Genomic DNA, 12,390 nt, shown 5'->3' on the forward strand with positions numbered 1-12,390 from the left:
GCAACCTTAATATGATAGTAAAAATTTAAGAAACGCAATATATAATGACGTTTTTATTAAAAGAAACTCTGTTCTATATAAGTGAAAGAATTCGCTATTATGAAATAATGCATTACATGAATATCCATGCATGGTGAATATCCTTAAATATTTTATATCTTAGAGAGAAAAGCGAAAAAGGAAGATAGCGGAAAAATTGCAAGAAAATAATTGCAATTGTATGTAAAATAACAACTGCAGAAAGTATAGCAGGAAAAGCAAACTTCCTGCATACGCACATGTGTAATGACGTTAATCCACGAATCGCCTACATTGAAATAGAATCGCGTAACACAATAATGCTTGCGAGAATCAGTACGATAATGATGTGCTTATGTAATTACATAACAATAGGCATACGCGCCCGCACACAAACATACACAGATGCATGCATATATATTTGACTTATTGATTTAAACAAAATTGCTTACTCTCTCTATTACACTACATTACAAAATAAATCCATAAAAAATAAAAGTACGTCAGTTCTTTGCATTTAACATTTATCATAATAATAACATTTATCACGTCTTACTTTTTCTTCAAAATATTTTACATGATAAAGTTTTACGATTAATATTTGCCATTTTGAATTTTTCTTGTGACTACATTTGTTATTTTTTAGAACTTTCTTACTTCATTATAAAATGTTTTCTCAATATCTTTATACTTTAACGAATGGGGTACATTGTGATATACATATATACACACATTATATATACATATATATGTATGTATGTATATGTGTATATATATATATATGTATGTATGTATGTGTATATATTATATATATATATATATGCACACACACATACACACACTACACCAGATCTCAATAATTGAAGAATTCAAAAAGCATCGGGATTCATAATAAGAGACCTACATTTCAATGACTGGAGAAAGTAATCATTCAAAAATCTAAACATCTATCCATATAAAAAGAAAATTCAAGGATCTGAAATAAGAGTCCAAGAAGTTTACTATCGAAAGATTTTAAATAAAAATGAAAATTCTAAAAATATAAAAAATTGAAAAATCTTAAAATCTTAAAAGATCCGAGAAGTTATCATAAATATATTTGTTTTTCCAAATTCTAAGCCGCAAAAAAAACTGAATTAAAAATACATTTACAAAGTGGGACAATTAATGAGTTTAGTTTATAATCATTTGATACAGTATAACGAATATATCACTACTGTCCATAGAAACTGCAATACCAGTAAATATATTGTTAAATTATAATGAATAAGAACAAAATAAATCGTCTTCCCGAGAAATTTCATTGAGAGAGTCGTAATACTTTAATTATTTAATTATTTCATTATCATTAATATATACACAAAGTAAATTCTACACCTACATCTTAAAGAGACACCTGGCATTGGAATTCCAATAAACAGGAGTGTATTTACGTCACATATCGAGTTATTGTTACATATGTGTACACTACCATCGTACAGTTTAGGAACGCAGCTATAAGATAATTATATACTTTTACAATATTATGTTAATTTTTATGTTTATATGTATAATATATGTATAATTGCATATATGTATACAAAACAATTTATATATTCATGATATAAAATGTAATTAATTTAAAGAAATTCTTTAGTGTTGTCAGTGTTACTATTAGATGTTACTTATTCATTTATTTAACGTTAAAATCTATAATTACTTTTTTCTTAGTTCTTTATTTTCATGTTCCTAAAATTATATATAGACAGTAGTGTAACTTCCGTTTTTGTTAAGAAGGGAACTTTTATCTCTTCTGTGTTTTCTTTACATTTAGAGAATATAAAGTAATATATCTTTTTATTATGTTTTTACATGTGCAAATGTAAAATTGTCTACTCTATTACTTTATTTTTAATTCATTACTTCTATGTTACTTCGTCTTCAATTGTATTTGCGTAAGTCTATGTTGTAATATTTTTTATGATATTTAGTAACATAGATAAAATCTGAAGATATCAACTATATAATTAAATTGAAAGTTGTTATTTAAATCTGTCATGTATTATAAATCAGAGAGACATATAATGTTTAGGAAAAAGAATTGAATTTTCCGTTAGATTCAGATACTAATAGAGATAGATCACCAGCTTTGCAAATTCTGATCGATTAATAATGTATTTGAATATACACACACACACGCGCGCGCGCATGTGTGTGTGTGTGTGTATGTGCGCGTGTGTGTACACATATACATACATACATATATATGTGTGTGATATATATATATATATATATATATATATATATATATATATATATATACGCATATTATAATGTTTATACTCCATTCGTTAGAATATAAAGATATTGAGAAAACATTTTATAATAAAGAAAGTTCTAAAAAATAACAAGTGTAGTCATAAGAAAAACTCAGAAATGGCAAATATTAACCATAAAACTTTACTAGGTAAAATATTTTGAAGAAGAAAAAGTGAAACGTAACGATAAATGTTAAATGCGAAGAACTGACGTGCTTTTACTTTTTATTAACTTATTTTGTAATGTAATGTAATAGTAAGAGTAAGAAATTTTATTTAAATCTATGAATAAAATATATATGCATATATATTTTTACATGTTTCTTTATATATATATAAAATGTAAGTTTTATTATTCTATCTTTTTAGTTTATTATATAATTTACTTCAAAGTCTACTATAACTATTTAGTTTCGTTCCCCGTGTCGATATTCACGCTGAAAGCTTCGTGTTGTGTTTGCACAGTCTACAATTATAATATTTAGACACTCATAAGAATTCATGCCATTTTTCATATCAAAAGCATAGGACAAAGAAAACTTAAAATGTTTATGAAATCAGTGTGTCAGAAGTCATTAATATTATCAAAACTCGGTAATTGTTATTTTCTCTTCCTATATCAATCGTTTTTAATTTCTTTTACATTGAAATCCACAGGGTCTCAAGCTTAGCCACGTAAAAATTCTTGTTGATGTCACACTTCCTGTATTTACTGACAGTTGAAAATTTAATTATTGTGTTCTTACTTATATTTATCGAAAGAAAATTGCGAAAATGAATCCAGATTACAAGAATTTCCTTCAAAGTCGCGAGAATATTGATATTACAATTCTTACGTTGATGAATGACGAGTTGACCGAAAACATTCCAACTGTTTCAGATATATTACTAATCGATCAGTATTTGCAAAGCTGGCGTTTTATCTGTAGTAGCATCTGAATCTAACGGAAAATTCAATTCTTTTCCCTAAACATTACACGTCTGATTTATACACGTCTGATTACACCTGATTTATAATGTACGACAGATTCGAATAACAATCTTCAATTTAATCATATTGGTAATATTTCCACTTTTTCTCCATAAGAGATCGATTTTAACTAAAATATAATTCTGAATCTGTGAAAGTTTTCAATATTAATAGAATATTCAATAATAATGCAACGAATTACGAAACATGGGATTTTTTTTTTTTTCTTCGAATTCTGACGCGAATTATAGATTATAGCAGTCATAAAACAAAATTGTTTATGTAATCATCGCATTTTACATGTCAATATTAATCATTGGACGTTAATTGTAGTCAATTGTTATACATGATGGAGGCGGTGGCGAGATTAACCTCAGCGTTGGCATCCGAGAGATCGGGCAGCGACAGCATGACTGGTATCACTTGAATCTTGCCGGAGTCATCTTGCTGCTGCAGATGCACGACAGCGGCGGTAGCGCCGCTGGCAGTCGCTGACTCCAAAATGTCACCTGTTATTATTTCATCCTCGGTTATCATATCTGCGGTCTCTATATTGTCCGAAGTTACTTCTTCCGTGTACACACCAGGATCTTCCATATTCATGATCACCTCAGTGGCCTCTGAAGCTTCCCTCGATGTTTCTTCGTATTCCTGAAAAAGTGTGCAATTGAAATAATAAGAGGAAACAAAAAGCATGAAGTGAAATATAGGAAGTTAGAAAAATAATGCGCAAATGTTAAAACCAGAAAGTGCCGAAAGATGCGAGGAGAAAATATAAAAAAGTAATACACTCCTCATTCTTTGTCACACAATTAATTTTATACAACGCCATCTCTATTGTTATGGAATTTATACTATTATTCGATTGCTCAGGAAGAATTTATCTTAAGAGACTATACTGTCAATCAATGAAATCTTCACCTGTTCGTACACCTCTTCGTACTCTTCCGACAGATTTTGCTCTTCAAACTTCACTATCTGTTGTTCTTCGAACTCCACAAGTTGTTCTTGCTTAAACTTATTCCCGTACGGTTCATCCTGCTGCTCCTCAAATTGTCCCTCAGCAATTCGCGTCGTGTTCTCTTCAGTTGCTGAGCCTTTGACGAATTCCGGGTTCTGCTGATCGCGCACCTTCGACCTGACATTTCTGCCGGGCACGATGCGCTTGAATCCGGATCCACCAAGGCTCTCGTGACGGCGCTCGTGCTTATTCTTGTCACCAAGATACTTGAAACGCTGCCGACATACGCTACAAGCGTAAGGTCGTTCGTTAGTATGTGTGCGCTCATGGCATACTAACGCGCTTACTTGCTTGCATCGCCACGTACAATGTCTGAATAAAAGTAAAAAGAACAAATTGGAGAAACATTTCAAGTATTCTATATCTTGTTAGTTTCTTTTTTGTGAAAGTTTGGATATTTAAAGAATTGACTTTGTTTGAAAATATACCTGCATTGCAAAGGTCGCTCTTCGCTGTGTCGATTCTGATGGTGCTTGATTAACTGGATCTTTGTTTTCAGATTGAAACCACATAATTCACAAGTATAAGGTCTCTCCTCTGAGTGCGAGATCAAGTGCGTTTTTAATCTCAGTTGATTAACAAATCGTTTGGGACAATGTGGGCATTCCAAGGTGCCTTCTAGACGATTATGCGAGACCATCATATGATGACGTAGACGCACCTGAAACAACGCAAAGAATAAATATATGAATTCTTAAAATTTTAGAAAGTTTGAAGTTTAAAAATCTTTAAAGAGAGTTTATGACAGAAATTTGAGAAATGTTTGAAATTTTTTAATTTTGGGATTTTTGGAATTTCCAAAATGCAAAATCTCTTTTTACCTCTGATGTAAATATCTCTCCGCAATCGTCGCATTTCATTGGATCCTTCTCCATGTGTGTTTTTTTTATATGCGTACGTAAGATCATCTCTGTCTTGAATGTCTTGTTACAATGATAACAAGAGACCCGTTTCTTCTCCGGGAGACCCGATTCGTCACGAACAATACCTGCAAGAAAAATTACGCTTATTATATTATAATTGTTAGTAAAAACAATTGCCACATCATAATAATTACCCTTCGATACATCTTTAACAGTCTCTTATATAATTTTACCTGGTATAGATTCATTATGAATATGCGACATGTGCCACTCGAGAGACCTGGTCGATATCATCGATCTGTTACAAATATGACATGTGTATTGTCTGCCGTCCTTGTGCACTCTGTTTCTATGAATCACCAGAGTCGAATGATTTGGAAATTTTTCTCCGCAAACTTGACAAGAGCATTCCTTCAGTCCCCGACTGTCTGTTTTCTGGTGTACCCTCATGTGCAGTCTCAATCCGTCTCTCCTATTAAATCCTACTCCGCACGTGTCGCAACGATACTGCCTCTGATCCTCGTGGATTCTCACGTGTTGCTTCAGCGTCGAGCTATTTTTGAACATTTTGTCGCAATGCGGACACTGAATGCTATAAGCTTTGTGAGTATGCATGTGCTTCGACAAACTGTAAAATGGCACTAGCTTTCTGCAAACCGGACACTCGCGCTTATTGCCCACAGGCTGGTGTTTCCGGATTTTATGATGTCTCAAGCTAGCCGGATTCTTAAAGTCTGCGCCGCAATCTTCGCACAAAAATGCTCTTAAAGTCGTGTGTACCGACTTTAAGTGGAAACTGAGTTTCTGCTTGACGGCAAATTTCTTCGGGCACTTAGGGCATTGATAAATCTTTTCTACGCTTGTGTGCTGAGTCTTTCGGTGTTGATCCAGAGTACCTTGGTGCTTAAATCGTTCCCCACAAAATTCGCAAAGCTGACCATAAAGAGTGTCTACGTGCTTCTGTTCATGCCGACGTTTCCTTCCTCGAGTATCCATCAACACGTCGCAATATTTGCAAATCAGTTTCTTCAAGCAGGCTATATTGTGATTCCTTTTGGCCTTGTTGGTCACAAATTCCTCGCCGCAGTCGTCGCAGTAGTGCATTATGCGGTAATCGTGAGTTTTAACATGTTCCTCAAGAAGCTCACGGTTAGGGAACGTTTCTGGGCAATAATCACACTCGAAGCAACATTCCTCGGATAAGGAATTGGCCGCCAAGGAAGCATCGACGAGTTCAAGGAAAGGGTCGCGAAGCTTGAGAACGCTATTGTGACGATCTTCGTATAAAGAAACGATATCGTCGTCTTTGAGACGTGTGATGATGATCTTACGCTGTTTTAAATACTCTTGGAAATCCTATACCAGAAAGAAATCGAATAAGCGAAAAGACGCTTGAAAGATGAAAGTTAAGAGAAATCTTTGAAAATAATTAAGCAACTTTCTGTTATTCTATCGTCATTACCTGCAGATTATGTTTGTTTTCTTCACCCAAAATTTTCGTCAATCGTACCAAATCTGCTTCTTTGCAAGATTGCTCCGACTCTTTTTGCGGGTTTTCATTCTTTCTATTTGTTTCTTCCAATTGCAATTTCGGCAACTTCGGTTTGAGTTTCTCAATGTCGACCTTTACCTCTTTAACCTGTACTTCATCTACTATCATATTTTCTCTCTCATTTTCATTCCCAATTATCACTTCTTCAACCTCTACCTTTATAGGACTGGATTTAGGAGGAGAACTTTCCTTCTGTAACTCCTTTCGACTTTCGTTTAGAGAGAAGATCAATGCTGATTGATCTCCGAGAACTTTCTCACGTTTCCGTTTATATTCCTCAATTTGCTCTTCAATTATTTGTTCGCGCGCGTCCGGTTTTCGCGAATAATCCTTCAATAGGGTCTCGTAGCGTTTAAAAAAGCGCTCGACAGATTTACTTTCGGCGGATGTACGCTCTGCTTGTTTGTCCATTTTTTTTACCTGTTTTATAATTAAAAATTATATAAAATATTTAAATTTATAAAATAAAAAATATACCATAATCTAATAAAATATAACAAATGACTTAAAAAGATTAGAGAGAGAGAAGGAGAGAGAGAAGAAGAAGAGAAGAGGAGTACGAGAGAAGGGAAAAATGGAAAGGGAAGGAAGAAGAAGAAAGAGAAAAAGAGAAGAGGGAGAGAAAGAAAGAGTTGATTATAATCAATTTTACGCAACTGATTCCTTTGCCAAAAAATGTCAAAATATTTTACCTCCTACAAAGTGTTATTCCTAAAAATTCTATAATTTTCTTTCTATAAAACATCTTACATTTCTTTCTCTCTCGAAATTTATATTATTCTTAATTAAGTACTCGATATACTAACTTTCACTAGAAGTAACTCGTTCGGCTTAGCACCTTTTACAGTCACGTACATAACTCCATCCTCCTCGCGAGCGTTGTTCACGCTCAAAGGGTTATTTAAATCCAATTTCTGCATCTTTGCCGCTGTTTCTGGTCCGCTACTTCCCGATTCTCCCTCTAAACTTGTTCGCGTCGGCATTAGTAGTCTTTTCTTTAATATATTCGGCTGCCCTATATCTCTTGAACTCTCTTCTCCTTCTCCATCGACGCAGATAGGCACTACTTGATTAGCGGCAACTGTTGCTGCTTCTTCAACGATTCCTTCCAGTCGTACATACGATTTCCGCGCGATATCATAATTATAAATAGCTGGCGGTTCTTCTTGCTGTATTTCAACCTGTTCTTCCTGTATTTCGATCTGTTCTTGCTGTTCTTGGAGCAAATCCGGATCTTCCGGATCGAACTCCTCGATAGAGTCTTCATCATCGTCATCCACCTCCATCACCACTTCCTCGAAAATCCCGCCGGCTCCTAGTTCTTCCGTTGACTCCTTTATATCAACTTTGATGTCATCTTGCAGTGAAAAAATAGGGGATACGAGTTTTTCATCTTTCTGACTTGTGGAAGAAGGTTGGTTTTCGTCCATAGTCAATGATGTAGCAAGATTCTTCTCGTCTTTGGATACGATTCAGTTGATTAATATACAAAAATGTTAAGATATAATTTTATATACACACACACACACACACATATATATATATATATATATATATATATATATATATATATATATATAAAACAATAGTATATATAAATTACTGAATTTAATAAAAAAAACAATATAAATACAAAATAAACGATATAAAATCAGAAAGATTCATTTAATTAAACAATACATATGATATAAAATGCACGCTACCTAATGTTGATATCAGCTCTTCTTTCATTGCAATAGGAAGCTGTGCTGGTTCAGGATCCGTCAGTAACCGTTCAGTAGCCATTTTTTTCGATGTTGCTGCATTCTCTGACGTAATTAGGTTGGAAAAAATTGACTTAAGCTTTACCTGTGCTTTTTTGATCTGCAAAAAAAATTTATAGCTCATTTTCAGGTCGCAGATGCAATCCATGCACATCTGTGTGGACAAGTTGTCGTGTGGATAAATGATTTCCAGATGCCGCATTTGCTGATTCAATCGCATTTGGGTACCTCGCTCGCTAAAAATGTCCACCTGCAACACGATCGGTCAAAGTGAGAATAGAAAAATTACATCCGTAATAACCAATAACAACTAATAAATCCTTATTAGATTAAATTGAATATCATGGAAGAAAATCTGTAATTACTAGTAATAAACAAATACAAATAAAAAAAAGAAAAAACTATAAAGTAAGACCAGAAAAGTCAGGGTTGTGTCATAAATTTTAACAGATTCTACAATACATATAAACAATGTAAATTATGTAAAATATTATATATTATGTATAATATGTATATATATGTAAATAAGAATTTACCTGCAAATTATAACAAACAAATATATAAGTCAGGGAGATGGTTACAGTAAGAATCTTACCAAGGGCACTTTTAATCCAGCACAAGTACGACAGTACTTTTTTAACTCTTGCTTGGTCTTGTCAGAGATCGACGCATTGCTCTGCAAATTACTATTATTCAATGAAATTTTCGTCAATTCACTTAAACTTTGAGCATCTTGTAGGCGCACACGCGGTGCAATCTTCTTCAGCTCGTCAATATCCTTAATCTGACCGATTTCGCGTATTGGCCGACTTTTCCCCCGGCCAATCGCGCTGACACCACTATTGTAATCACCATCGTCAGTTGAATACGACTGTGATTGCGATGGCGGCTGCGGAGACACCAACAATGATTCGCTGTAATTGTGGTCACGCTTGTTCACCTCGTCGTTCGACATCATCAAGAGAATCTACGCCTCTGTGGCATATGGACTTTGCTTACTGTATCTCTTTTACGTTTATCTATCCTTTTATGTGGCCAATAACAAGCTATCTAGTATCAAACTTGGTATCAAATCTCTTTCATGTATTGTTTAAAACATCTGTAAGAAGAAAAATCAAAGGTAAAATAAAATAAGGCAAAATAAGGTAAAATAAATAAAATAAGGCAAAATAAGGTAAAATAAATAAAATAAGGCAAAATAAGGTAAAATAAATAAAAAATCACAAGATAAAATATCTTTTTGAATAAATCTATAACAATATTGAACCCTTGAGGCTCTTGCTCCCACTGCTACGGAACTCTGGATTGATGATGTCAGAAACTAGAAAACATATGCCACTTTCAAGTAAAGTTGTTTGAAATTTATGAGAGAATACCTCAGGTCACTTGAGCATACTTGTAAAATGCTTCAAAAACTATCCTTTTTCTTTAACAGTCAATAGTTTTAAAATTAATGTAAAATTAATATAATTAATAAAATTGATGCAACCTTCTTCTTCAATCTAAGCTTTTTTAATTTACTTTTGCTCATGATTTTGTCACATTCATTTTAAGGCTATTTATTGTCAAAAGGATAGTTTTTGGAGTACTTTACACATTTCAAGTGGTTTGAAGTATTCTTTCATAGAAATATTTATTTGAAAATAGTATGCAAGAAATTTTGGTGTTTTTTTCCATTTCTAACATCATCAATTCTGTAGCAGTGGAATTTAAGAGTCTTAAGTTGCTTCTAAATTTTAAGACGTATCAATACTACTTACAACATGGTATATTTCTGAAGATCTTTGAATAATCACCTAAACATCTATAAGTTCAATGGAATAATATATCTTCAACAGGTTTATCATTGTTGTATCAAATATATTCTCTGTATGTACTGAAACAAGTTGAATTAATACTGCTACTGGCAATCACAAGTCCCAATAGTAAGCACAGTTTTAACTACAAAAACATCTGAGGTTGAAGATGAAATTTATGTCTTTGAGTTAAGATAAAATATCTACCACTGAAATCTGTGCTTCTAACAAAAGTATAAAGAGCTCAAAGTATAAAAATGTACAACCCAACATATGAAGTTAATGTTCCATTGGGAGTTCCAGTCTTCAGCCCTAAAGCTGTTAAATTGTTCTGCCTTTGTCGATTAGTGGCAAACGGGTTGCCTGAAAAAAATATTGTTTCAGAATGCAGTTTAAAGGGAAATTGAGGTTAGGTTCATAAAGTAAGGAAGTTTTCTCGTACCGGGACAACAGAGAAATTAACCTCAAAAGCGTCGACGACGACGCGACCAGGTTTTGGCCCGCACCACCACGGAGACGGTAACTTGGTTGGAAAAGTGAATTGGTTGAGTATTTTACGAAGACACATCGAACTTCATTACAGCGCGGTGCAGATGGCGCGTATTAAAATGGCTGCCATCAACCGCCACCGTGTTCTCTCTCGCCCGTTCGAGTCTACTTCTTTATGGTCTAGAGACTCCATACGGCCAGGATAAACCCCTAAAGGCCCACCTACAAGAGAATGACTGTAAGAAGTGAGAGTAAGAAATTAATCATAGTTGATTATTTTTTTTGCATTCAACTATGATTAGTTAATTTCTTATTTTTACTTCTTATTGCCATACTTTTATGGCCATTGTAGATGATTTTAAGATCCGTTTACAATGAGAATAAAATATACATGTAAAAAGCAAAAGTAAGAAATTGACCAATCACAATCGAATATAAAAAGTATAGTCGACTGTGATTGGTCAATTTTTTAATCTTACTTCTTGCAGACATACTTTACTCCCATTGTAGATAATGCTTTAGTCAATTTTGGTTTTAAGTTGTATTCCAAAACGTTCTTTTTGAGGAAAATTTTACTCAATATCTATAGTTCATATACTGTAGAATATCGAGTAAAATTTCCTCAAGAAAATTTTACTATAGCATTTATAGTATGTCTAATGGCTCCTGCACACAGGACGCTCCTGCACACAGGACGCTCCTGCACACAGGACGCGGTAATGCTTGCCGCGCGGTGAAAGTCCGCGCGACAGCCAATCAATATGTTTTTTTTCCGTAAGAGCTAGAAAGTTATTACGGAAAGCATTGATTGGCTATCGCGCGAACTTTCGCTGCGTGGCAAACATTACCGCGTCCTGTGTGCAGGAGTCATAACGCGAACTATAAGGCTGAGTTCCCACTGTGCGCGTCACGCGTCGCGTTGTCTGCCTGCGTCACAAGTTAACCAATCAAATCCTCTAATTGGGGTGACGCGACGCGCGACTCACGACGCACTTGTTTCAATGGAACGATTTGATTGATTAACTCGTGACGGAGGCAGACGACGCGACGCTTTGTCCGAGTTAAGCCAATCAAATCGTTCCATTTTATTCGGCGTAAAGTTACGCAATAAAATGGGACGATTTGATTTGCTTAACTCGGACGACGCGACGCGTGACGCGCTAAGTGGGAACACACCCTAAGTCTCAGTAAAATTTTCCTCGAAAGAACATTTTGGGTGCATTCCAAAACGTTCTTTTTAAGGAAAATTTTACTCAATACTTATAGTTCACATTACATATATTATAGAGTATCGAGTAAAATTTCCTCAAAAAAGACGTTTTGGAACGCAACCTTGGTATGTAACCCATATTACATATGGTCTGTTCTTTTCAGCTGCACTGCTGAACTGGTGCAATAAGTTAAAGTGAAACAAATATATGTTTTCTCACTCTAACTTATTGCACAGTTCAGCAGTGCAGCTGAAAAGAACAGACTAATATACTTTCAATTCAGTGAAATTTTATTGAAAAAAGGATGTTTCAAAATGCACCAATAATATATAAAATACGTGCTATTTTCCTATTAGTAGACTCGGACTGTTCACGTTATTCTATTCAGTCACGTTGGTATTGTTGTGAAC

General features: G+C 34.2%; 1 protein-coding gene across 2 annotated transcripts; it reads right to left on the minus strand.

The window, feature by feature from the left end:
* Positions 1–40: 40 nt before the first annotated feature.
* Positions 41–10,936, minus strand: LOC116841310. 2 transcript variants are annotated; one of them, XM_032809095.1, is made up of 12 exons: positions 10,723–10,936; positions 10,547–10,643; positions 10,245–10,351; positions 9,080–9,583; positions 8,425–8,734; positions 7,528–8,180; positions 6,632–7,141; positions 5,403–6,525; positions 5,128–5,294; positions 4,735–4,967; positions 4,207–4,618; positions 3,619–3,936 (listed from the first exon to the last, which is right to left on the minus strand). In XM_032809095.1, the coding sequence occupies exons 4-12, from the start codon at positions 9,440–9,442 to the stop codon at positions 3,619–3,621; spliced, it is 4,089 nt and encodes a 1,362-aa protein (XP_032664986.1). In that variant the 5' UTR covers positions 9,443–9,583; positions 10,245–10,351; positions 10,547–10,643; positions 10,723–10,936. The 2 variants fall into 2 exon arrangements, with proteins under 2 accessions (XP_032664985.1, XP_032664986.1); XM_032809094.1 differs by having other exon boundaries at positions 41–3,936; positions 10,245–10,643; positions 10,723–10,935.
* Between the last annotated feature and the right edge of the window lie 1,454 nt (positions 10,937–12,390).

This window comes from Odontomachus brunneus, unplaced genomic scaffold (assembly GCF_010583005.1).
Source record: "Odontomachus brunneus isolate Ranch 3 - 2012 unplaced genomic scaffold, Obru_v1 Obru_scaffold_015, whole genome shotgun sequence".
Lineage (NCBI taxonomy): Eukaryota > Metazoa > Arthropoda > Insecta > Hymenoptera > Formicidae > Odontomachus > Odontomachus brunneus.

Bases quoted from the DNA above. Each gene is read 5' to 3' on its own strand.
- LOC116841310 (XM_032809094.1), bottom strand. From the start codon at position 9,442: ATGATGTCGAACGACGAGGTGAACAAGCGTGACCACAATTACAGCGAA. The intron at 4,968-5,127 runs GTAAAAAGAGAT...GCGTTGTTTCAG, and splicing joins GAGAGATATTTACATCAGAG to GTGCGTCTACGTCATCATAT. The intron at 3,937-4,206 runs GTGAAGATTTCA...ACACTTTTTCAG, and splicing joins ACGAAGAGGTGTACGAACAG to GAATACGAAGAAACATCGAG.